Source organism: Ambystoma mexicanum, chromosome 11 (genome assembly GCF_040938575.1).
Source record: "Ambystoma mexicanum isolate Mex_15411 chromosome 11, UKY_AmexF1_1, whole genome shotgun sequence".
Taxonomy (NCBI): Eukaryota; Metazoa; Chordata; class Amphibia; order Caudata; family Ambystomatidae; genus Ambystoma; species Ambystoma mexicanum.
The window spans coordinates 986,429,184-986,456,348 of record NC_090934.1 but is presented as its reverse complement, the minus strand read 5'-3'; the positions used below and the strand labels follow the sequence as shown (position 1 = coordinate 986,456,348).

General features: G+C 44.6%; 1 protein-coding gene across 11 annotated transcripts in view; it reads left to right on the top strand.

Annotated features, from left to right (window-relative positions):
- Positions 1 to 27,165, top strand: part of OSBPL5 (oxysterol binding protein like 5) — a 1,112,782-nt gene that overhangs the window by 964,522 nt on the left and 121,095 nt on the right. For all 11 annotated transcript variants that reach the window (XM_069624153.1, XM_069624161.1, XM_069624156.1 and 8 more), the window contains 2 exons: positions 10,502 to 10,591; positions 13,697 to 13,833. In XM_069624153.1, coding sequence (XP_069480254.1) covers positions 10,502 to 10,591; positions 13,697 to 13,833 — 227 coding nt within the window. The remainder of the gene's footprint in view (positions 1 to 10,501; positions 10,592 to 13,696; positions 13,834 to 27,165) is intronic.

The window sequence follows — 27,165 nt, the reverse complement described above, 5'->3', positions numbered from 1 at the left end:
GTTGGTCTCCGTCGGAGTCCAGACTCCATATCAATCTGTTGGAGCTGAGGGCAGTCAGGCTAGCCCTGAAGGCCTTTCTGCCGACTGTGCGTGGAAAGAGTGTCCTGATTCTAATGGACAACACGGTGGCCATGCACTACCTCAACAAAAAGGGGGGGGGCAGGGTCACTTCCGCTGTGCAGGGAGGCGATGCAGCTCGAGTTCTGGACCATCCAGCAGGAAGTTTCGATCTTGGCGGTTCATCTGGCCGGAGACGACAACGAGAGGGCGGACGCTCTGAGAAGGCAGAGCACGATCTCTCACGAGTGGGAGCTGGCTCAGGAGATTCTCCTGGAGATCTTCGCCCTTTGGGGGACCCCTCAAGAGGATCTCTTCGCCTCCAGTGTCAACCGGAAGTGCGAAAGGTTTTGCTTGCGGGAATTTCCTCCAAAAGGAGCCTTAGGAGACGTGTTCGTGGTGGAGTGGTCATTCCCACTGCTGTACGCGTTTCCTCCGGTCCCCGTCATCCAGCAAGTACTGCGGAGGTTACGGAGGTTTGGTTCCTGGATGATCCTCATTGCTCTGGCGTGGGCCCGGAGGACGTGGTACCCGGACCTTCTAGACTTGTCCATCTGCCCTCCACGTCGTCTTCCCTACCGAGACGATCTGCTCTCACGGGAGGGGGATCAGGTTCTCCATCCAGAGGTCAGATCCCTCAATCTTCACGCTTGGCTTCTGAAAGGTTGAGGTATAAGGATTGGGACCTCCCTGAAGACGTGATGGAGGTGTTGCTCTCGGCAAGGCGGCCGGCAACTAAGTCTCTGTACCGTTGCCGTTGGAGAAAGTTCTGCGACTGGTGCAGAGTTCAGAATGTGGATCCTTTTGAATGTGACATTCCCATGGTTCTGTCTTTTTTGCTTTCTTTGGCCCACAGGGGCTTGCAAGTTGGGACCATTAAAGGTTACCTGGCGGCGCTGTCCATATTTAAGCGCTCGTCTGAAGAGTGTTCCTATTTTAAGATTCCTTTAATTTTGCAGTTTTTGAAAGGGCTCACTAATGTGTTCCCTCCGTCAACTTTTCTGGTGCCAGGTTGGGATTTGAACCCTGTTCTTAAGTTTCTTATGGGTGCTCCGTTTGAGCCTTTACATTCTTGCCCTTCGAGGCTGTTAACTCTGAAAACTGTGTTTTTGGTTGCGGTTACTTCCGCTCGCAGAGTGAGTGAGTTACAGGCACTTTCAGTTAAGCCACCCTTCACTGTGTTTCATAAGGACAGGGTTGCATTTGCAGATAATAGAGAACAATTGGTGATAGCATAATTTTAATAGCTTCCAGACATCCCCACCAGGGTAAGTATAGATGACGGCCAAGTAGACGTTAAGTCTCTAAGCCTACTAAGCAGAGTATCAGTATTACATTTAATGGTGTTGTAAACCAAAGAGGCAAATCGTAGTCTGAAATACTTAATAGAACCATTACACCATTTGAGACCTAAAAAGCCTGGAGAAGTGTCCCACCATCTTGCTTTCTTAATATTCCTATCCCCTCCATTTCCTACAAGCAAGCAAGGTACTCAGTGTGACGTCATGAAGCAAAAAGGACTTGTTGCAACAACAGGAATTGGTGCCCCATGCAGCACACCTAATTTGGACCAATCCCCTGTACCATTTTGCCTATAAAAGGAGGGGAGCCGCCCTCGTTCTTTGATTAGGCTTTGGACCATCGGGAGAAGGAGGATATGCCTTTGGAGCTCTGTTGGGTGTGCAGTCCATTCCAGTGTTCTGCCAGAGAGGTGAAGACAGAAGGCATCCAAGGCAAGAGGATCGTTTTGTCCCCTAACCATCCCCAACAACCATGGAGTGACTGCTGCTGGACAAAGACATCACTGCTAGCTGCTCTGGAACTAGGCTCCTGTTCACTGCAGGTGAAGGATCCCACGAAGGTGCAAGCAAAACTCGCTGGAGTGCAGCAAAGAGAACTAACCATGTCCCTGGAGACCCCAGATTGGGCCTTCCAGCAACCAAGATGTCAAGGAACAGATCTGACCCTGATTCCTGCATTAAACCATTTGTGAGCTATACCGACAAGGACATTGCCGGCCTGTCATAAGCTTCTTCGTGCCTCGTGCCCTTGCTGCTTGAAAAACACAGCTTTGGACACAGTCGAAAAACTCGCCAAGTGAATGCTGAAACACATGCCTCAAGAAGCTCCAAGAAGCCTGGCTCAAGGTAATAGAGCCCCCAAAGACAAGCACAGAGTACTGTGAAGAGGCCCTGTCCAACTGATTCACTTTTGGGACTATGGTGACATTTTAGGGACCCCCCTTTCTCTGCATTTTACTTCCAAGACATTTTTTTTTTATTCAGATTATTATTAATACATAGATAGTATCAGAACAAGGTAAACACAGCAGTAGTATATGAGTCATGCATCACCAAATATGATAAAATTATGAATATATACCTTCTGTACCAAAAAGATAAGTTAACACACTAAAATATGAGTTATTCAACACAGATAAAATGTCGGTATTAGCCTACTTGATCGAAAAACATGGGACCTTTTTAAATTTGACCCAATTGTTTTGATTGTTTTATCGGATAAATTAAATAAATATATGGGATGGGGTAAAGGAATAGGTTATGGTGGGGGGATCTGGAGAGGAGGATGCGGGGGGGGTCTGCCCCCGAATTTTCAACCAAAAAAACGACCCTAATAAATTAGGACAAATTGAAAAGGTCAAATATGTTCAATCAAGTAGACTTAAACCAAAATATCTAAAGAGAACTTCATTAACCAAATAATGAATATGATAAGTGTTATAAAGTAGTCAAAAGTGGATTAAAAAGCATACATTACAAATCTGATATGCATAGCTATGTAATACATCACTGTCACCTACTGCATAAATGAATACATACAAGGGACAAACAGGGAAAAGAAAGAACACTAACTGCAGACACAGTACACTCAGAAAGGAGGAGAGGGGTAGGAGAAATAAAGTAAAGTTATTATGAGAGAAACAAGATGCAACAGATCACAGCTAGGGACAGGCTCAAAATTATTAAGCAACATGTAAATTGTCACAAAATATTCACATGCCAAGAGTAGACATGTTATGAAAGGTTAGGTAATTAGTGAAATGCAACCATTTGATATCCTATTTAGCTGACGAATTAAGACGTCTGGCCATACATTGTTCAAATCTATGTGCATGACATATACTGTTCCACCAACCTTTTACAGTAACATATTGACATTGTTTTAAATTTCCTGTAATTAATTTAATGGCAATAGCAATAACAAGGTAATATAAAATACACAAAATATGAACATCATCACTATTAAATGCAATGTTAGCTACTAGGTTATTAGTAAAAGACGGGATGGTTGATTTAAAAAAAGAAAATCAAATGTTTCCAAACATCCTGCAAAAACCCATAAATATAAATGCATTCATAAAACATATGTTTAAAAGATCCTGGAATATTCATACATGACCAAATGTTTCCATCCAATCCTAGTTTAGTCCTATGTAATCTCAATGGAGATATAGATGCTCTACGCATACAAAACAAAAGGCTTTGTGTGATGTTGGCCGAGGTGGATGTAAGTTTCACCTTACACCATAACAGCAACCTAGTTCTTTCATCGAACACATCACTGCAATCCATTTCACATTGAGATTCAGGTGCCCATTTCACATTCGGTAATCTAATATGCAACAATAAATTATCAAATTTAGCAGCCTTTACCTTGGAAGCTATATGTTGTACTCTAGTAGAATCAGGTATTCATACATTATTAGAATAAAGGTCAAATGTATCTAGACGTGCATCAATTAAGCTAATGTAGAAGTTAAAATTAGATACAGGTAAAGAGAACTTGTCTGTAAGGTCGTGAAAGGATATCATTTTGGGTCCATGAAAGATTTCATGAATATACCGGATACCTTGGTTTAACCAGATGTTCCAATAAAAAGTTCTACCGTTAACAGTAATTGATTTATTATGCCATAGATGGGGAGCGAACCACTGAGATCGAGACTTTGTGAAAATGAAGAGGAAGTCTTTTAGGGGGTTAGAAGTGGTTTAAAAAAGAGCTAGGAAGTCTAAGGGATACATGTCCAAAAATATACATTAAAACACAGATACTAACTGTGGAACCCATTTCCTTTTCTTCATTAAGCCAGATAGGATTATCATTTGTTTCATTAGTAGAGAACCAAATCCGTGCCTGTTTAAATAAAAATTAATTGTGACAGCAGTTGGAGTCCAGAAAACAGACCCCTCAATTTTCATTGGGAGCCTCGAGTTTTCTGACAGCTATTCTCCTATTTTTCCCCTGTTCCCCACAAGTTAACCTGAATTGAGTTGATGGAACTAAAAAAGAAGATGGGAAGGGGGACGCAAAGCATTTGCAGATAATAGAGAACAATTGGTGATAGCATAATTTTAATAGCTTCCAGACATCCCCACCAGGGTAAGTATAGATGACGGCCAACTAGACGTTAAGTCTCTAAGCCTACTAAGCAGAGTATCAGTATTACATTTAATGGTGTTGTAAACCAAAGAGGCAAATTGTAGTCTGAAATACTTAATAGAACCATTACACCATTTGAGACCTAATTAATCTAATTTGTGCTTAAGACAAAATGGGTTAAGGGGCAGAACCTCGGATGTATCCCTGTTAAGCTTATAGTTGAAGAAAAGAGGTCAAATTTATTCAGCAGATTAGGAAGATGAACTTTAGGATTTTTTAGAAGTATATCATCAGCCTAAGCAGCAATTTTAGTCTCATGCTTCCACATCTAGTACCTGGGATAAGTATATCATTTCTAAGAAATTCCAATAAGGGTTGGAGAGAAAAGGCAAATAAAATGGGGGACAGGAGACAACCTTATCTGGTTCCCCTTTTAAGAGGAAAAAACGATATTATAAAAATAGATTTTCTGGGGTCTGAATAGAGGAGCTTGACATGGGATATGAAACCATCACCACATCCATGCCATCATAGGGCATGGAAAAGATAGCTCCATTCAACCCTATCAAAAGCCTTCTCAGCATCTAAAGCAATAGCGGCAAACCCATCTGTCTTTTTTATCGCTCTTAATTAGGTGAATAACATCAAGCAAAAAATCTACCATTGGATGAACTATTTCTACCTTTTATAAACCTAACTTGATCAGATGTAATAATTTTGGGAAGAAAAGACTCAATTCTGTTAGAGAGAACTTTGACAAATATCTTACATTTAACGTTTATTATGGCTATGGCTCTATAATTTTTTGGGAGATCTGTGTCTTTCTGAGACTTCAGAAGAAGTATAAATAGTGCCTCAGTGAAAGTACCAGATGAGCATCCTCTATTAGAAAAATAAGTGCTTCCAGCCTAGAGGATAATGTTTTGGAGTGACTAAAGAATTCAATGGATAAACCATCCAGCATGGAGCTTTCCCTTTCCATAAATCTTTAATGGCTTTGGTAATTGCACTAATGGTGATCTTATTGTCTAGTCCACTAAAATCCACTTGTGAGGTGGAGTTTCTACTAATGTTATGAAAAAAGGAGCTAAGATTAGATGGAGGCCAAACTATTTCAGAGGAGTACAGTTTATAATAAAACATTTTAAAGACTTCCATAATTGCTTCCATATCTGAGACTGTAGCACCATTATCATTTTAAAGTGGGAAATGAAGGCTTTGTCCAAACAACCACATGTGCCCTTACACACCCTACTCTGTTATTTTTTGGCAGAGCAAGACAGGACTCTACATTCAATGTTCCACCACCATATTCTTCCGTTTGTCCTGATGAAGGCCACCTAATTCCAAGCACACTAGACCTATACCAGTGGCCGAAATACTCTGGTTTCAACATTCATTTCTCCAGTGTTTAATGCCAACACTGGCACTATTCTCAGTTGTTTAAATCAACTTGTTTACTTTGAGCCAGATTACATGATCCCATAAGACTGTGGGGGACTATTATATGTTTGTCTTGTACAAAATGTATTGACAATGATGTTGGTCAAGTGTATGTACCACTTGTACAGCTACTACACCTTTTGTTCTGTGTAAAATTGATTTGTCATACATTTTGTGTATCCAATCTCTTGTTTAAAAAACTAAAATGTATTTGAGAAGCACTAGAAGAGTGGCATTTATTATGTGACTCATTGAATATATGGGTTTGGTTTTCATTTGGTTGCCCTCCCTGATCACTTATGCTTTCATTACTTGTTTTACCTAGATAGATCAAGGAATTGCCAGGAGCCCTACTAATTATACAGCATACTCTCTCTCGCAATCTGCGTCCTATAAGGCTGATCCCTAAAGGGCCTTCATGGGACGAGTCATTGGGATTGGTGCATAAGGAGTTCTGTCTGATGAATATGCTTCCTCTTAAGAGCAACTATTACCCTACAGGTCTGGTGCAATTATAGACTGATTGTAGGTCACACTCTAGGTTTGTCTCCCGAGGCCTTGTATCTCATGACCATTGTGAAGGTTGCAACTGTGCATACGCTGTTGGCTAAGCTGTCTTTCTGTTTTCTGTAAATCCCAGAGGCCTCAGTGAAACTGTGCATGCTTCAATGTCGTCTTGCATGCCTGGGCATTCCTCATCATTATTGTTCAAATGTAAAAGGCGAGAGCCAGTCTGCTTGTTGCATCTGCTACCTTGAGTGTTCTTTGATTTTATAGGTGAACGCGTGCAGTTTGTCTGACAGTCTTGACATCACTTTCCAGCCCAGCAGGTTGAGAAGCTTCTGATTCCTTGAAGTGACATTTTGTGAACCATGTGTATGTTGTGGAGTTTGCTAGTGCCTATGTGCATGCTTGCCTCCCTTTCAGTGACGCGTAGTCCTTTACAGATCACAGAGGTATTTAGAAACAAGTGCCACAGCATGTTCTGTGCCGTGATGTCTGTGCATCCCTTTTGAGTTGTAGGCCATAACGTCTTCCATCCATATTAACAATGTCCTCTCTTTGTGAAGCAAAGGACTGTGGACATGGAGAGTCTACTACCTCTTTCTTGAGCGAAAGCAATGTGTGTCACGCTCAGCATGCCATTCAAGGTGTGCTCCTTTCTTTAGCAGTGTGCCCATATCTCTGTATTTTGACAACCCCGTAAAGGAGCACAATTGTTCCGTATTACTGAAGCTTGGTGCATCATTGATGGCTTCTACCAGATTCTCCTTTTTTGGCACCTGCTTCAGATATGCTCTTCGTGGTGTGGGAGTCACTTACCTTTACATAGAGCGAGTCGGCTTCTGCGCGGCCTGTGGAGTACTCTGTCCATTGTCTTGTAAGCTTCCCGAGTGCTTTCGTATGTGGCCTTCTCATTGTGAAAGTATATGACAGGCAGAATACCCTGCAATAGGTTGTCCCAGAAGGGTTGAACAACTGATGCTGCCCAGGATCCACCAAATGCCATGTTGGTCTACTGGTATCATCCTTTTGGTGTGGCAAGCACTGTCGGGTGTTTCGATTTTGGATGGGTATTATCTAGTGTTAGGCACTCTGCATGTCCGGTTTGGTGTAATATATGTCACTTTCTGACATCAGTATCAGTTATTTTATGTTTGGTAAATCATAGTTGTCACTTGATATGTTTCTCTTTACACTTTGTAGGTCCGTACACAGCCTTACTTTTTTTACTTTCTTGTTTGTGTGTAACGACTGTGGCAGGAAAGCCATACGATTGCCCCTTCTTGTTCTATGGCATTGTTTTTAACATACTTGGTCAGTAGTCCGTGTAGTTGGTGTGTGGCTGTAACCAAGACATTTTTTTGTTTATTTTTTACTGGAATAACTCGATTTTTCTTTTCTATTTCTTGCATTTGTCCTTTAACTGTCCCTGTGAATGCTCCAAAGTCTCTATTTTGCTACTATGTCAGCACAGGTGTCATTTGTATAGATGCCATGTTTTCCCCATAACAGGGGCCTATCTTGATTTTCAACTAATGTGGGTCAACAAAGTCTAGGAATGGGGCTATCTTTTTTAGCTGTATAGCGCTTTCCCAGGCCGAAACACGTGTCGGGGGCTGCTGATGGTACTATTGTTCACAGTATAATTGCCTAGCGTTTTGGTTCTGGACTGGCCTTGAGGGTGGGACCAGACTGATATGCAAATGGTTATTTGTCTACTGTGAAGGGTGCAGTGAGCTAAAACGTGGTTGTAGACCCTCCGGAGTGGAAGAAATTCCATAGAACAGGTTATTTGACCCATGTTTCTTCTTAGTAGAGGGGCTCCCACACTCCTTTGTAACTTTGTAAAACTCAGGGTTTCACCCTAAGTACCCCAGTGTAATCCAGATGTGGACCCACTGCTGAGACCCGACTAGGCCGAAACACGTGTCTGGGATTGCTGATGGTACTCTTGTTCAGAGATTTGCCTAGCATTTCGTTGCTGGACTGCCGTTGTGGGTGGGGCAAAGACTGATATGCAAATTGATATTTCTCCTCTCTGAAGGATGCAGTGTGCAAAAACGTGGTTGTAGGCCCTCCCGAGTGGACGAAATCCCATAGAACAGGGTATTTGACACCCATATTCGTTCTCAGTAGAGGGGCTCTCACACTCCTTTATAGCGTACTCATTTGTATGTGTCCTTTGAACTCCGCTTCACAGGAGATGTGGTCATGAGGTAATTTGGGGGTAATGTGCAAGTGGCATAGGCAATTCTGCAGAGAATGTAACAATATGAATAGAGCACACACATTTTCTGGGGCAATGCAGAAAGTAATTCACAAGGCATGTAAATATATGGAATGGGGCACATCCGGGGGAACTGTGACGTGGCACGCTGCTATTCTGGGACAATGTGAAAGGATCATGGGTCACTTTTATGGGGAATGCATAAGTGACATGTCATGGTGTGAAGGAAGCATGAAGCAAATCTCTAGGCAGTGTAAAGTGGTATGGTTCTATTCTGGAGCAATGGTAAGTGGTATCAGGTAAGGTTCTAGGGCAATGCGGCATGTTTAGGTGGCAATGTGAAACTTGCGTGATAGTTTTCTGGGGGCAATGTAGAAACTAGCATGAAAATGTGTTTTATTTGGCAACACTGACATGGTGCTATTGAAACTGCCATTATGTTTTATGGCGTCAATGTAAAAACAGGCTTTCCAATGTGCTCAACTGGGAAAATCTGACATGCCACAGTTGAAACTGGTGTTAATATTTATTTTCTAGGAGGAATATTCCTACCTTGGGTAGATCTAGGTCAACACTGTTGAAACTGTCATTCCATTCAATGATCAACGGCACAGTTTGAAACTGGCTTGGCAATGAACAAATAAATTGTCATGAAAATGTTTTAACCAACCTAGCCCAAGGGCCGCACCGAGAGTTATGGACACAAAGACTGAGTTAAAGGCACGGGCGAAGCAAGGGTGTTTAATGCGGTTTGCAGGCCCATAACTCCATGTTCGGGACAAAAGTGGGGTCTATAAAGCTTTTATGTTTCATCCAGTGGGAGTGTTGAAAACAAAATGTGCCTGGTGTCGTTGCTGGGAACTGGCTACTGCCCAGTGAGCATGTATGTGCTGGGGGCCTGGGGCAAGGGGGGCGGGGCGGCAGGGCTTAGTAAACAGCCAGGCTGTGACTGCGGTGAATGGTATCACCAAGGCCTAGTCAAATAAAGAGGACATAGGTTTGTCAAACACAAGGGCACATGTAACCAGGTGGCCAACTCGAGAGCGCAAGAAAAACAAGATGGCTGCTGTTCCCCCATTGCCACCTTCCCTTATTTCGAACCTTTAAGGAATGTCTAAAGGAGAGACGAAAACGAGTACTTCAAACGGCCTTGAATGGAAAGAAATATCACAAACAAATGATTAAACAGTAAGAGATAGACACAGGTGCTCATTAATCCTTATTAGTAATGGTGTAATCTGCTTAGAAGCAGATTTATCCGGCTACGCAGCCGCTCCGAAGGGTGAGCAAAGAAGACTTCAGGGCTAATGCAGAGACACGCATGCTGAGGGTTGATTTTTGTTTGATGGACGGGTTACTTCCCAGTTGGGGCGTGCGCACTGCAGTTTCTTCTTCTGTGTCATGAACCATTTTTGTTTGCTGCTCTATGTACATTAAAGAGTCGTCAATTTTAAAAATTAAATTCTGTTTTGACACCCTTCCAAGCGGTGTAGTGCTGCATACTCTAATTTGGTTGTTCGCGGTTCTCACTTCAAAATGAATACCTGGAACGCGGAGTACGTTTGTTTCAAACAAAAATAGTAGCATCAAAAAAGGTTTGTTTGGTCTAAGTGACAATTGAACAGAAGAAGAAAGAGTGGCCCAAAGGTTAGATACGGGCAGTTTGTGTGACATGACCCTACAGTTATCTCCCTTTCTGAATGAAGTGCATTATAAAACAGGCAGTGCCAGGAGAGGCCTGGATCACACTCTGTGACAATACCGCCGTGTGACAATCACAACCTCTTCACGCTCTCTAGAGAGAGTGCATGATGACAGTGTGCGTCACTCTCCAGGTGTTAACACGGGTTGTTTGTTTTCTCTCTGCAGCCGTTCTTCAGTGGCAGCACAGCCATTAATCAGATCGCCGGGAAGATCACATCCGGAGAAGAAGTCCTAGCCAACCTCCACGGACACTGGGTACCAAACCACCTTTCTTTTAATCGCTCTAGAGGACAAAAGGATGGTAACATCGGTAGACTCCAAGATGTGTACATGGCCTGACAAGCTAAATGCGTGGGGTGTTGTAAAACATAGGTTCCTGTGCTTAAATGACAGAGGGCCACATTTTGGGTAGCCATTTTGATTAAATTAGTACCAGGATTTCTGTTTATTTCTCATCGAGCTGTACACAGTACTTACTTTAAATGACTGAACATATTTATTCCAAAATTGTTTTAAAAAATTATCTCAATTGTTACCCGATAAGGTTCACATTAGCACAATGTGTGCATGCGCTCTCTCTCTCTCTCTCTCTCTCTCTCTCTCTCTCGCTCTCTCTCCCTCCCTCTCCCTCCCTCCCTCTCCCTCTCCCTCTCCTTCTCGCTGGCACTTCTAACCACACATCCCCTTTCATGATGATCGACGCTCATGCTCGCTCCTAGATTTCATTCATGATCGTTTGTGCCTACTCCAGAGGCTCGTTTCTTCGGGCATTGCCAAGGCCGGAACAATACCACAATGGAAACAGAAAAACATCATGTGGGAAGAGAAGGGAAATCTCTTCATGTGAACACACTTTTGCTTTGGTACCACACAAGGATCTTCTGAGGAGACAGATCAACACATCAAAATCCAAACTGTGTCTAGACTCGCTAATGAGGCTACCCATGACATGCACCAAAGCTCTGACCTTTTTGTAGACATTTGCAGCTCTCTTGGATCACCTGTTTTATGGATTTTCTGGTCATTTAGTCAGGTTTTATGCTAGCAAAATCCCCCAATTAAGGACCCACTGCAAAGGTCCTCAAAATTGTTATGGGCCACATTCGGCAAATCTGAAGCCCCTGTTAGATGTTACAGAAGCGGACCTTATCAACCACATGATTCTCTGTCTGACAGGTGGCCACTTCTTAAAGCTAATTTACAAAATACTCTCTACCTTCACTTACCTGCTTTATCTGAAATCCATGCAGCCCCAATGCCACGCTAGGCCATCAAGCAGGTGAGGTCAATGGTTGAAGTGGACGTTCAATTATGTTTCTCAGTCATAGGCAACTGGGCTCAATGGATGAAACTAAAAGGGCTTCAGGGCTGACTGACGCCAGAATATCAGTGCTTGATCGCCTATGACTTGGAAGTTTGCACCACAAATAATGCACACTGCACTTGATTGCTCTAGGGGCCATATTCAAGAGAACACAAACGAAAGCAACATCCTACATGAACCAAAAGCAGCAACTTCCTCAGTTCCTGAGGCTTACCTTCCCGAGAGGCATGGAGGTGGCAAGTTTAAGAACTAATGCTGGCTGCATTTTGATGGTCCAAAGCCCGATATTGCCAGATCAAATCCAAAAGTTAGTGTTGAAAGTGGAGCTTGTAAGTCTTGTTTGCCAGACCCTGGGAAGGGTCCCAGATCCTGGTAGATGAATGATATTAATGCTACTTCTGGTGCAATAACTTGCTTTATACACCACTTGCTACTCCTGAGTGTGCAATAGGGTGCTCAATTTATCGACTAAAGAGGGATAACGCTTGAAATCAGCCTGCAGCGATTCAATCCGGTACCCTGCAGGTTAAAGAAAGACCACAGCAATGAGTGATGTACCCACGAGCTATCTGCCCACTTGTAAAGCAGATATACTCCTCTGTTGGTGTGGTCTAACAGTGAGGAAACTGTCTTCACTTTTTCACGTGAGCACAGCTACCCTCCATTCTGCAATAACCCTTCTCACAGCCCGTTGGGCTATCATCAGCTCCCAACAGTATATCTAACATACTTACGATACAGCGTGGCAATTAGATTTACCATGCTGAAGGCCAAGCAGGGTCTGTTCTAATCCATTCCATGCTGGTTAAAGTGGATCTGAACACTGTGGGCGTAGAAGTCATTTCAGAGTAGAGTAAACAGCTGCTGGGTGAGTTAGTTATCGGCCCAAGAACAGAAGGTGACGCACCTTGAAACAAAAGCTGGCAGAACAATCTTCTACTCTTTGGTGCCTCTGAATACACAGAGGGGATCAGAATGGAATTACTCATTGATATTCGAATGTATGTGAAGCTGACCCTTTCTCTGAGACCTCAATTTGAACCCGACCATTCATACAGAAATTAAGAAGATCCAATCAACTGCCCTATGGAAACGGACGCCTATGGTTCTTTTATTATCTACCAGCACCATCTTAAGCTCAGTTCATGCATACACCTATTACCTTCTCCCTGATTGAAGATCCAAGGTTGTGACGAATGAAAAAACAGAAAAGGTCATTATAGAAAGTGAGGTGTGGGGGTGGAGGTGTATCTCGTGTGCTCGCTCCACATAAAGGTTTTCTGCACTATTCCGCAATGATTTTAATTTCATTATTTTTAACCAATACCCTGTGGAACAGGTACTCTTTGGGGCTCTTCTGAGACTGACAGAAGGAACCCATCTCTGCTTAAGTGGATATGGAAAGGGGGTGAGGCAGGTTCTTTTTATGATATCTGTGCTTATGTAGTGGTGATGCACTTAAGTGCCAGCAGGATGAACACCTACAACAAGCGTAATGGTGCTTTTATAAATCTAGTTAGGGGAAGCAATGAATCAGTTCAAAGGGCATGCTCCACACTTCTACTCAGGGTAGATCTACAATGACAATATTATGGGAGAAACTAGTTTAATTCCAAATGGAGTCTTGAGTAGAGGGAAGTGCGAAGATTGGTTGTTGTTTCATATGATCAAGTTCCAATTATTTCCACTGAAATGAATGTTGTTCTTCAGTCTTTCTTGCTGCAAATGTGTGCTGTACCTCTAAAGCACCTTGTGAAGCTTGAAAATGCGCATTGATGAGGCACCTTTTTTTTTCCACTGTTCCACCAGTTGGCCACTTGTTTGTTGACCTCTCAGAAGTCGAGCCTTTGCTGGGAAAGCTGAATATATATGTGTGTTATAGGTCTCTGTTTTGGCACAATCTTAGGTTTCTTAGTGCTGTTCATCACTTTAATATACATATCTGAACATAGGCTATTGATAAGGAGCAAGGCGCGCCTATGATACTGAATGTTAGCACCTTCCCTTGTGAGCCTAATTCTGCGTCCCCTTCACAGGATGGGGAAGTGTTTATCAATGACCTGAGAAACGGAACCAGGGATGTCTTCTGGAACCCAACCAGCGAGATCCGGAAACAGAGAATGAAGAGACATATTGTGCTGTTCGAAGAGCAAACTGAGTTTGAATCAGAGAGGTATGACTCTTGTGTGTACTTACATACATCGATATTAATGACCTTCTGCAATCACCAGAAAAAAAACATTCCACTGATGCATGTGGCGAATTACAAACCTCTTATCACCCAAGAGCAGTTTACACTCCACCTTCTGACATTCAGCTACATTTTTGGGAGTGTTTCAATGCCCTGTACATGAATGTAATAGGGAGTCAAAAACATCTAAGGTGGACCACCCATGGGGCAAGTTGTTTTCCAAAGCGATGCTTGTACCAGCTACAATGCACATGAAATCCCTGTGCCACGGTACACGCGATCCTCCAAGCACCTGGATATGGCATCCAATCACAGCAACAACCCATAAAACATGAACTCAAGATGTATAATAATTTAGAGTCCAAATAACTTGCTGGCCATTTTTCTTTCCTGGAAAACCTTGCTTACATAAAATGGTGACCGCTGCCGGGTTTAGGGCACCCCACAGGCCCTCCAGTTCTTTTGCTTCTTTATTCTCTGCCACATAAAAAAGCACTTCTAAAAACACAGACCCTATCACCGATTTAGTTTGTCCTCAGTGAAAAAACTGTGGACCTTCTCAGCAAAGATTTTTACAAACCATATTACTGACTTCGTTGGTATATTTGTTCATAAATTCTTGAACGAATGAATCTTTCCAGCCACTCCAAAAAAAATGTATTCTGACTCCACTGCAAGAAAAGCCTTCATTAGATCCAGCAATTGTAATCAATTGTAGTCCGGCAGCTGCTCTTCCATGGATTTCTAAAAATCATGGAACAATGAGTTAACACACAGCTACAAAACTGAATCAGAAAATAATCTATGCTAGACATTTTACAATATGGATTTCGGCCCGGACAAGGTCATTTTTATTTTGTATTTTATTATTTGCTTGTTAGGCGCTTATGCAATAAGAAAATACTGTTTCAAAGCGCCCACAGGGCAGGGAGGGAGCAAGGGTGGGAAATACCTTAAAACACAATATTTAAGAGCAGTGGGGAGAAGAGGGAGAGGGACGAACCTACTATTCCTTGTGAGTATTCAGAACATGCAAGTGCAGCAAGGAAGATGGAAGAGGGGGTAAGAGCTGGGAAGTACGAGCTCATGGGTGAGACACATAAGAAGTGCTAGGAATGTTGAGTGCTACACACACTGGGGCCATGGGAGGTATACGTGCGAAACTCCAGAGCGGAGGGTGTGCAGATGTAAGTGCTGTGGACAGACAGGAGCTGGGCAGAATTGGTGTGGGAGGTCAGGGCTGCGAGGATGCATAAGGGTCCAGGACACCGATTCAGCAACTATGGAATTAGCAGAGTAGGGCAGAAGGGAAGGAGGAGGAAAAGAGGAGAGTCTTAAGGAGCTGCCGGAATTTGAGAAGATCCTGCTCAAGGCGCAGGGGAAGGGGGAGGCTATTCTATAGAAGGGAGCCTGCTGAGGAAAGTGAACGACCCCCAGCCCTCACTTTACACACAAAGAGTTGGTGCCAGAGGAACGTAGTGAGATAATGTTGAAGATAGTGTGGTCACCGGGCCCAGACAGCCTTGTGGATGATGCCGAGAGATTTGAATTTAATTTGTGCCGCAACCGGGAGCCAGTGAAGACGTTTTAGTGTAGGAGAGATGTGGTCCCTAGGCTTCAGGCCAAGGATAAGTCTTTCTGCCCTATTCTGGATTAGCTGGAGGGATTGCAGAGTGGAAGATGGCAGATGCAGGAGGAGGCTATTGCAGTAGTAAAGCCTAGAGACAACCAGGGCTTGGGTCAAATTGAGCATCTGGAGGAAAGTGAGAAAAGATCAAATTCCTTTGAGAAGGAAAAGCTGAAAGTGGGACTTCTTCACAATGTCCTGCGTGTGGAGGATGAAGGAGAGAGAAGAGTCGAAGATTACTCCAAGGTTTCTGACTTCAGTTGAAGGTGCAGGGGGAGAGCCCAAGGAGCAAGGCCAGAGTGAGGGGGAAGAAGGAGGGAGCAGGGGTCCTGACGGGAAGAATCTCGGTTTTACAGGCGTTGAGGCAGATATCATTGGAGGCACCCCAAGACTGGCTGGCAGAAAGAAAGTCCGGGATGATAGAGGGTGCAAGAGGGTCAGCAGAGAGTTTGAAAAATAGCTGTGTGTTGTCTGCGTAACACTGGAAGTTGGAGGAGAAAGGAGATGAGGCTTGCAAGGAGAGCAAGGTAGATGTTAAAGAGCCAGGGGGACGGTATAGAGCCCTGGGGGACACTACAGGTGGAGAGGGAAGTAGGAGAGGAGAAGGAGCCCAGGATGACTTGGCAAGAGTGGTTAGTGAGGAAAGAGGTCAGCCAGTCCGGTGCCCGTTCCAAGATACCAAATGTATCGTGGAGCCTTTGTATGAGGATGGAATGGTTAACAGCTTCAAAGGCAGAGGAGAGATCTAGAAGGATAAGGACAGCTGGGGAGTTGGAGTCCAGAGATGTGAGCAGTCCTTCACAGGTGTTCAGAAGAGCAGTTTCCATGCATCTGGATGCTTGGAATCCAGATTGATGGTAGTGGAGACCACCAACAGGTTCAGTGTATGAGTTGAGTTGGGGGAAGGCCAACTTCTCAAGCAGCTTCCTCGTGAAGGGGGTGATGGAAATAGGGCGTTAGCTGGCAGGTTAAGTAAGGTCAGAGGATTTTTTTTCAGGACTGGGTGCACAAGGGAGTGCTTAAGGGGGAGGGGAAAGATCCAGTGACAAAAGAGTGATTGCAGAAATCAGCGAGAACAGGGGCAAGAGAGACAATGTTATCCTTGATGGTCCTGGATGAGCAAGGGGAAACCTGCTTAGAAGAGACATTCATAGAGCAGACAACTCTGGTAACTTCTTCAGGTGTGACGGGAGAAGGAGGAGGGATGGGGGAGTGGATGTGAAGGGGTGTGGGATGGGTTGTGATGGAGTGTCGAAAGGGTGGTCGGGATGTCCTGAGCTTTGGTGGCAAAGTGTGATTCCAGTGCATTGCAGAGGGCCTGGGAAGTAGAAGTGGAGGAGGAGACTGCGGAAGGGTTGGCTGGTTCCGTGCAAATCTTGAACATTTTTGAATGTGCAGACAATGGAGATATGGCTATCTTGGTACTGGTGAACCTGTCGGTGCCCTTCAATACAGTTCATCATGGTATGCTGCTTTCATGCCTGGAAAACTATGATTGAAATGGTTTTTCTTTTTTGTAAGCTAGAACCTAGCAAGTCAAACTAAGCACCTTTCAGTTTCCCAGAAAAAAGCTACCATGTGGAGGGGTCCCCAGATCTCTCCCCTTTCCCTTCTTCTTTTTAACATTTATGTAAGACCATTCTTTGATATTCTTCAGAGTTTTGGTCTGCAATATCACTCATGTGTGGAAGATACAGACGTTTTTATATGAATTGACAGTTTGAGTTTTTATGTGACTAATTATGCATTGTTTATGGGAAGTTGAATGCTGGATGCTTCTCTGGAAGTTAATCCCTGAAAAACATAAGTAATTCTCTTTGGCTTTAAAAATAAAAGTACAATATTTTCTAATATTTGCCCCCCTACGATATTATTGAATTAGTCTACCAAGTATGTCTCTAAAGTAAAAAAATGCTAAGATTGTATTTTCAGCATGTTATGATATGTCAGCTCAAATCAATTATCTTTTCAAAGTATCATTTTGTAAGCGCCATTTTCTTAGAATAATCACTTTTTATATTGTTAGTGTGTTATTACCTATGGTTGTTGGTGCCCTTATCAATTGTAAACTAGATTATTGTAACTCGTTGTACTTGGGCACTCCCATTCCTAAATATCAACTAGCTCAATTGCTAAACATTCTGCAACAAGTAGTCTAGTTGATTTTTGTCCTCAAAAGGGACCAGCCTCCACCTGATGGACACTTTTGCACTTGACCCAGAGAAATAATTAGCAATTTTTAAAATTATGTCTTGTTTTTAAGTTTACAATCAGCCGAAAAACATTTGTTGGCCATCCTTAGATCTAATTTTAAATCTAGGGGTGACTGTAAATTTGACATCTATGATCCGAAGGTCTGAAACTCCCTTCCTCGCGATATTCTGAGCTGGGTAAATTTTTTAGAATTTCGCAAACCTCTTAATACGTGAGCTTTTCTGGTTTAATGGGTTTGTGCTAGGAGCTGCATTTTCAGGTGCCTTCACGCAGTTTAATGTACACTTAGCACCTAATAAATCCCTCAAATCAAACAAACTCTCTGATAAGAGGTGTTACCTGGCTAATCTCACACGAATACTAAAGGAGGCAGGCTGCTGTTAGAAGCAAGCCAAAACATAGTTTTACAAAGGTAGCGGGCGCCCCTCTCTCGCAAGAACAGACATGATAACCTGTTCAGTGGTTATTAACCACTTGAGAGTTCGCAGCCACTGCTTTTACTCACTGTGCCTTTCACAGATGGGAAATATCCATTTGCATATCAGTCTTTGTCCTGCCCAGGGGCAGTCCAGCACCGAAATACAATGGCAATTCCAATCTGAACGAGAGTACCACCAGCAACCCCATACACGTGTTTCACCCTTGTTGGGGATCATCAGTGAGGTGAAACTGATGCCTCTCTAAGCACAGTGAGAGGGAGACCACGTCTGGTTGCCCCCAAGAGACCTAGGGTTACCAATCCCAGGTTCCTTAACAAATAGTTTTACAAAGGTAGCGGGCGCCCCTCTCTCGCAAGAACAGACATGATAACCTGTTCAGTGGTTATTAACCACTTGAGAGTTCGCAGCCACTGCTTTTACTCACTGTGCCTTTCACAAGCCAAAACATATGTCTTACATTTGCAAAGTCCATGAGAACAATGTACCATCTGATCAGATATCAGTTTTGAATAAGAATGATGCAGGGCGAGTTTCCAAATGCAGCAAAGAAAGGGTGCTGAACAAGACAAAGCATTGCTTCTCTCTTGCATTGAGCATAAACAGACACATTAAAGACGTAATCTTTATTAGTTCTGTGTGGGGGCATAGAACACAAGCGTAAGGATGAGCAGTCTTCTGCCAGTGTTTGTTTAATCCCTGTTTGCTACACTCAGGTGTTTCTAGGGGGGCTGAGGGGGCTATACTCCTGGGTCTTTTGGTTGTAGACCCAGATAGAACCTCAGGGGCTACAACGAAAAGGCTAGCTAGCCCAGAGTTCCAACTGTCCAGGGATTAGTGTAGCCCTGTATCTTTTCCAGACCTAGCAACACCCCTGGCTACACTCTTACATATGCATACTGAACCACAATCAACAGATTACTATTTTCAAACTTATTTTCCGACACAATAGGAGGCTGGATCACAGTGTGTTGGTCCTTTCACTCTCTTTTAGAAAAGAGGCCTCATTAGTTTGAAAACCAAAGTCACGGGACACATAGTGTTATTAAAAGATCCTGCTCTTTGGCCACCAGGGGGCGCAACAATGTGAAGTCCCTGTACGCTGCTCTGCTCTAACGTGCTGAATTACTTGGAGAGCACCCCCCACCCCCCAGGCAGCCCACAAGTGAGAGTATAAACCCCCCTGGGGGTGTTGGATACCAGGGCGCACCTCCCCGATCCAGGTCCCGTGTCTCTGGATCTCGGGAGACTTGAAACATCAACTACAAAAAGCAACGGAACACCACAAGACCCCAAATCGCCCCAGAGCTCCAGGAGGAAGTGTGGTGAGTGCCCAGGCTGGAGGCGGCACCAGAACAACACTGCAGGCAGCATCATTTTTGCTGAGCGGAGGATGCCGGTGCCCCCTTTTGCCCCCAGTTACCCACCTGTGAGTGGAAATGAGTCGGAAGACTTCGAGGGGCACTGGATCCTCGAGGGAGTGCAGGCGTAGCCATCACCCACACCGGCTCATTCTCACTGGCGGTGGGGGCTTAGCAGACCGTCCCACACGGAAGAGGCAGTGCTTAATAACTGTGCGGCACCCGAATCGGCACCCGCCGACCGGCAGCTGAGCTCCGCTTCTAAGCCTGACACAGCCACCTCCACGACCGCCTTCCCTCAGACGACGCCCCGTCGGGCTTCTTCATGGCCGGTTTGGCGGGGACCTGCCGAGGGCATGGCCTTTCTCCCCCCAGGTGACGGGGGTGGGGGATGAGGATTTGTGTCTTCCCGGGTTGTTCAGACACCGGAGGATTCAACGGAGATCCGTCCCCTGGAACCGTGAGGACACAGTAGGATGCACCCAGAGTCCCCTCCAGCCTGGGGAGAGGCAATCGGGTGGGGCAGGCACCCGGCCCGGCGTGGCAGCACTGATATAGCATGAGAGCCCTATTTCCCCCAGGCAGCACCCTGCATTAGCACCAAGCGGACCCACAAAGCTGTAACCGGAGGAGAACCCCACCCCTAACCCCCCAGGCAAACCTAGCTACTAGTTTGTGCCTATGGGAGGATAGCCAGTGGGCACAGGACTGCACAGGGTCTCTGTGGCCCTCTCTACATGTTCTCCTGCTGAGGTGCACAAACAGTGGGCCCCATTGCCGTGTCACAGTGGTGACAAACGCAGGAAAGGGCTATGCATCCGCCGCCCCTCCCCCTCTCAAGGCACTATCATCCTGGTCCCTCACCCTGAGCCCCAGGAACTGTCTACCCCAGAGACTATCCATGAGCTGGACAGCCTCCCTTCAAATATTCTGTCACAACCAGTGACCTCCCCCTGGTGCAGGCAATCATGCCAACAATGAAAGCAGGCGACTCAGAAGAGGCTCAATCCATAAGTAAAGGCATGGCAGCGCTCTTAGAAGAGTTCAGGGGCTTTCAGGCCGACACTGGCAAGAGGCTCAATGGGTTGGATAAAAAAGTAGACAGCATACAAGACCTAGAAGCCAACAGAACCGCAGTGGACCTTTTGGAAACCCAAATTGGCATGCAACTCTCGGAATTGGAGAGAATAGGTGTGCCTTAAAGATAGGCGATTTTGAAAATCGAGAAAGCCACAATAACTTAAGGTTCTTTGGCTTCCCGGAGCGTGATGGTGAAACCCAAAATGACATCACTAAAGCCATACACGCAGTGGTCAGCAAGTTCTTCAATTATGTAAACCTCAATGTACCGACCATCGACAGAGCGCATAGAGCAGGAGGGAGCTCAAGAGGGCCAAGATCAATCCTGGCGAGGTTTCCCTACTTTACTGAGAAGTCAAAGATCTTGGAGCTTGCAAGGAAGAGGGGCCTGAAAGACTAGGAGAACTCACAAATAACTATCGGGATCTCTGTGCTTTCACGCTCACAAGGAGGAGGCTCTCCGGGCCGTTAACGTGGCTCAATACAAAGGGAGTTCGCTACTGGTGTGGATTCCACTTTTCCCTCACCTTCGAGTACGAGGGGTACAAATTCAGACTCATGACAAAAGACAATATACAAAGAGTGACACAAGAACTGTTGGGCGATGCTGCCCCAAACTCTGCATCAGAGTCCTGGGGGTGGAACCTTGAGCGAATCCCAGAAAGCAAATGGGTTAGTGGACAGACATCCTGTGCGAGGCCACAGGAAATTCAAGAAACTAAACCACGGCATCCCAACTGCACCCTTAAAAACCGAGGCCAAGTAGTTGATGGTCCATTGTAGGGGCAACAGAGCTTAACACCCTGTGAGAACCAATAGCCTCTAGGTCGAGACAATTGCGTTTCTGTGGGACTGTTGTTGACTTTGTTGACCCCTGGGGGTGGGGGGCTTGTAATATGTTTATTGAATTGGGCTCAGAAGAATCATTTTGCTTTGCTCAGGGCCTGGTCAGGGGTAGGAATGAGTGGTCTGGTCCAGCGACGTGATAAATGTCGCCAGTAGTCCAGGCACCAGGGGGGCAGGGTGGAAATTTGGGGGGATTGTTGTTCATTGAAGAGAAGTTCAAGTTTTGCAAGCTACCAAACAGCAGGTACGTCCAGACAGGAGTTTTGTCACAGTTAGTAAGGCACCAGAGACCATGGTCCGGGAGGAGCGTGTACCGAGATGCCAAATCAGAGAGGTATGAGACAAAACTTAGCTCTCCCCGAGTGCTGACACTACAAATACACTGGCTCTGGGCTTGTTTACTGTGAGAGGTCTAAACTCCCCACACAAGAGGTCCTTAACGATTCAAGAATACAATAGGTTAAAGCTAGACTTTATGCTTCTACAGGAGACCCATTGGCAAAGGGGGAAGGAACCATCCCTGAAAGTGAGGTCCATAGGGGAGGTATTCCACACATCCGGCCCAACCAAATCAAAAGGAGTTGCTTTATTAGTATCTAGTAGGCTACACTTTGTTTTCAAGGTTCAGTCACAGGATCCAGAGGGTTGCTTTGTTATGGTGAAGGGGGATATCAAGGGATATGCCCTTACGGGGGTCTCAATCTACTGCCCAAATGAGTCGATTAAGTGCAAAATCCAAACCTTTGCTGAACGGTCACTAATATTAGGAGGGGATTTCAACATGGTTATACACCCCAAAAGTGACAGAAAGAGATTAGGCCCCTGTACTATAACTCGAGCACAACTGAGGTCTTCTACGTGCTTCCAGAAAGTCAACACGGAATTGGGAGTGACAGATACCCACACAAGAGGACAGGGTCAGACCCCGCTTTTTACATATTACTCAATAGTTAATGACACTTTCTCAAGGATAGATTATATCCGTGTGGAACTACCCCCCCATAATGGAGTGTGTGAGTGAGACCGCTGTGGAGGTAATCCTGTGGTCTGATCACAACCTGGTAAGAGTTTGAATTGGGGTGCCGCACTGGGTGCAGCACAACACTCGGTCGTGGAATGACCAGCTGCTACAGGACAAAGAACTAGCCCAGCCACTCCTGAAAGCGATTATAGAATTTTTCAAAATCAACGACGGCAGGGAGGTTGGGACCGCAAGGGTCTGAGAGGCATTTAAGGCCACGACTAGGGGCATCCTGTACGGGATGGGCAAGTGAGGAAAGGGACCTCGGGGGAACATTAAGTCCATACAACCAGTAGGAAACTGAAAACCCAAATGTTCCCAGGGCAATGAGCCAAATTGCAAGAATATAAAACCAAGCTGAAGGCCCTCATGGTCTGCCAAACAGAGAGAAAGCTTTCATTTTCTAAACAAAAATACATGGAAAAAGTTGATAAGGCCGATAAAATACTGGCATGGCGGTTGAGAGAGCAGAGAAGGAGTAGGAGGGTGGACGCGATTCGCTCAATGTGAGGTGAAAAACTGCTTGACGACCCACAGATAGCTGAGGAGTTTCGATCATTTTATGAAACACTTTATACCTCAGAATACAAAGGGGATGGCTCAGAAGGTGACAGGTTTCTGGACTCCGTTCCGATCCTGCGTCTCCCAGCGGAGAAGGCAGAACCCGTTGAAGCACCCATTACTGCCCAGGAAGTGATAGACACAATTAGAGATATGAAAGGGGGCACCACCCCGCGGGAAGGATGGATTAACGGTGTTGAAAGAACTCATGACACAGCATGATATAAGTAATTCATAATGCGTGTGTACACGTGTGTTTCATAGGAGTACATTTATTGATCCACTGCACATGAATGTGTATAATCCAGAGTCGGAGAAGTAGATCTGGAGTTGCTGGTTGATGGAGCACAGACTTTTATGGGAATCAATAAGTCTCACAGGGTATCTTGGGATAGGGGCATGACTTGGGTCTATGGGATTGGGCTGGCCAGGCCATGCAGGGTAAGGCATAATTTATGCCAAGCAGACAGACGCAAGATACTAGGGCTTGGGGCAATGGGGGAGGAGCAAATGAGTGTCCAATAAGACAGTGGCAATCAATTGTAGAGAACCCAATACGCCATTTTGAGAAACAAGATGAATGACCACTGCCCCATGACACAAACTTTTGTTCCTCCCACAACCCTTAGCTCATGGAAATGAGTGGAGTCTCCAAAGTAGCTACTTAACACATCTGCCAATTTCAGATCCTTGTGGCACATAGGGTAAAATTCACCTATGAGAAAGAGAGAGAAGGTGGAATTGGGCGGGAGGGTGCAATGGTTGACAGTGGCAGTGAGAGAAAGTTAAATGGGACCAGCCTGCAAGAGGAGAGTGCTTCTATGAGGTGACACACGGTTGCAAAGCCTTTTCCATGAGTTTCTTTGACTCCTTTGCCATGTTATGATCTGCTGCATGTAGTTTCAGGTTTATCTGCGCATCGAGGATCCTGACTGCTTCCTGCACTAGCATGCTCAGATTTTACATTCCAACACAAAATACACACGCCAACTAAGCCACCCACACATGGCAATTGAAGACCTATCCCAGAAGAAATCAAACATCAGTGCACTAAGCCTCTACAATCAACATACATACCACACCCTTGGCCAATGCAATCGAGCACTACAGGCAGAAGCTCCCCTTCTGACAGAAAAGACTCTATGCTCTCGACACAGAAATTCTAGAAACTGACCCTCACCCAGAGTTCAAGGTACTCCCGGTCTGCATGCATCAACACAACATATAAGCTACCCTCCCTCCATGCTTACCTAGCCCACCCCTCTCTATTTCAGATTTGCCAGAGTGCCTGGGAACAATGGAAATTGCAAAGAAGCATGGCATGAATCCTAATAAAATAAAGTAACCAGGCAGACATCGCTGCTCCTTTGTACAGCTCCTACTGCTGAACCCTGTGAGGTTGTGTGAGTGAACGTTAGGTATGGTGTGATGCGGCGTAAACTGCAGAGATGAAAAAAGCAATTTCTGACAGTAGCTCTCATCTGCAGTTCCAGCACCGTCTATTGTGGTTCCAATATTTTTTTTACGTTGTGGATGTTACTGGGCACGGACCCATCTCGTCTGGCCAAGTGTTGGCAGTGATGATAGTAGCTGGACTGCATACCATCAGCTCTGATTTGCCAGGGATGAAGCTTAATCTGTATGCTGTTATTCATGTGCCAACATGTCCAGAGCATGTTTTTCGATCTGGAGAGTGTGTTGACTAATTCCTCTCAGGTTTGTAGATTATTTGAATGTCGTCTGCATAACTGTAGCAGGCGATGCCAGATTGATTTAGGAAATTTAGCAGGGCTGTCCTGTAGATGTTGAAAAGTAGAGGTGATAATGTTGATCCTTGATGTACTCCGCAAGGACAGCAGGCAGGGCTGGGATTTCTAAGTGGCCATTATGGTGCTTTCACTTCTGCTGGTGAGGAAGGCAGTGATCCATTGTAGTGAACTACATTTAATATCAATGCAACCCAGTCTCTTTAGCAGAATCTCATGGCAGATGGTGTCAACCGCAGGTGAGCTGTGCAAAAGGATGGGCCCGCTCTGAGTCTTCATCTGTGTAGTTTTTAAGGGTGTCCCAGATTGCCTTCAAAGCTGATTCAGTATCCAGAGATGGTCTAAACCCCTATTTTGCCTGGGCCAAAAGTTTGTTTGTTTTGATGAAATCCCGAACTTGACAGTATATGCATTTTTCGAGTACTTTTTTTGAATGAAAATAATGTTTGAGATGGCGTGGTAGCAAGAAGGGTCCTTTGTTTTTTTGTTTTGTTTTTTAAGGAATTTGATCTGGGAAGATTTCTGAAGAGGTGGGGCATTTCTAGTATTGATGGATTCATTTCGGAAGGATATGAATATAGGCATCAGATCCAGATGTTTCAACATTGATTTGTATAGATTGGGAGGGCACAAATCCAGTTGGGTTGCAGGAGTCGATTATGGTGAATAGATCCTCTACTGGGAAAAGGAGGAAAGAGGTTAGTGCAGGAGAATGGAATCTCGGTTGATGTAGTTGTAGTTGTATTTCATTTATTTGAAGTGCGCGCCAGGCCCACAGGCATCAGGCAAGGTATATCCTTGTTCCCAGCGTAATGACACTCAACAAGTCTAACCTATCTCATCAGTGACAAGACTTGTGCCCATTTGTTAGTATTTTATACTCGGAGCTCAATCATTACATTGCATAAAAAGTACCAGGCTGTAGACAAAATACAAAAAATTACTGCACTACTGCCAAATAATTAGCATAGTAGCTAAATGTATGATAATCCAGAGCGCCAATGGAAGAAAACCTTGATTTATAAAACACAATATAAAATGAGTTCCCTTTATTTCTGGCATCATTTAAAATGTACACCTTACAGCTTGTCCAAGTACATGACAGTGAACCTGCCATGAGAGTGGAATACATAAGTGCAAGTGATACTGACTTCTGTCTAACACAGGTCAGCTTCAGCACATTCAGAATTATAAAAAGAGCAGGATTTACCAAGGTCACTGAGTTTCAAAGCCTCGAACCCAGTGGAAAATGGGTTGGTCTGAACTCAGAGAATAGGTTTAGGGGTGGGACTGTTCATACTCCCCCGGCCCTTTCACATGGTGAACGGTTCATCGAGACCTCGCCTGAGATACCTCTCTGTATCGAAGATAAGGATGGGCAGACTTTAGCGCGGGCCGGCTGAGAGAACTGTTTAACAAGTACTGAGACCTCATCGTCCATTCCCAAATCCAGACTAACATGAATCCTAAAGCTGTATCGCCTAGGCATTATCCTCAGAATACTGCATGCATTTTGTATATTGGTGAAAGTACTTGGGGATTGTGGTAAAGCAAGGGTGTGGAAACCACACCACTGGTATAGCTGCTGTGCAGTAGATTTTATTGTAGTAAAACATGCCAGGACATTCCTTGTGTTGCCTTCCAGGTGTGTGTGATCAGGTTTTCTAGAATTCAACTTTTAAGGTACTGTTATATATTTGAATCAGATGTGGAACTTCACTGGACGACCTCAGCCTATATATCCATGATTTACAGAAAAAAGCTCTATTTTCCACGTTATTCCCTGACTCGATCGATGCATTTCCTTTAATAATACCCTTAATTATTTGTTTGTTTGGGTTTTTAATATGGCAGGTACACTCTGCCTTAGAACCACTTCAGCTTACACGAATGTAAGCTTTCTGCAATGTCAACAGAAAAGCAGGGTTCGGGCACATGCAGTGAGCAGACTCAGCCCTGTGCATCACAAGGTCTAGGCAGTGAAGGTCACCAAACAGCCAGAGCCTATAATGGGTAAGAATGAGCGCACACTCAGACGAGGGTGGGTTTTAATCTGTGGGTTTCCTGTTGAGTGCAATGACCAGAACTCACTCAGCCACCTTTTGATCTTGCTTCAGAATTTTAGGTTTTTTTGTGGTCTTGTGTAAACTTGGCCCAATTTAGGGTTATTCTACAAACAATTGTCAAGCATCTGCATAAGTCACCTTTTAAGAGCCTGCTTCCCTGTGCTGAAATTGAATACTTCAGATAAAGGCGGGCAGCAGAGTGAACTCCAGTACCTGTCAGAAAACATCAGTTTGCTGAGAGGCCTGTTCTTAACAGAGGACTCTTTTGGGCTACCATGATTCAGGACTACTAGAGGGAGTGTACCACTCAAAACTGGCATGGACAAGACCTGGCA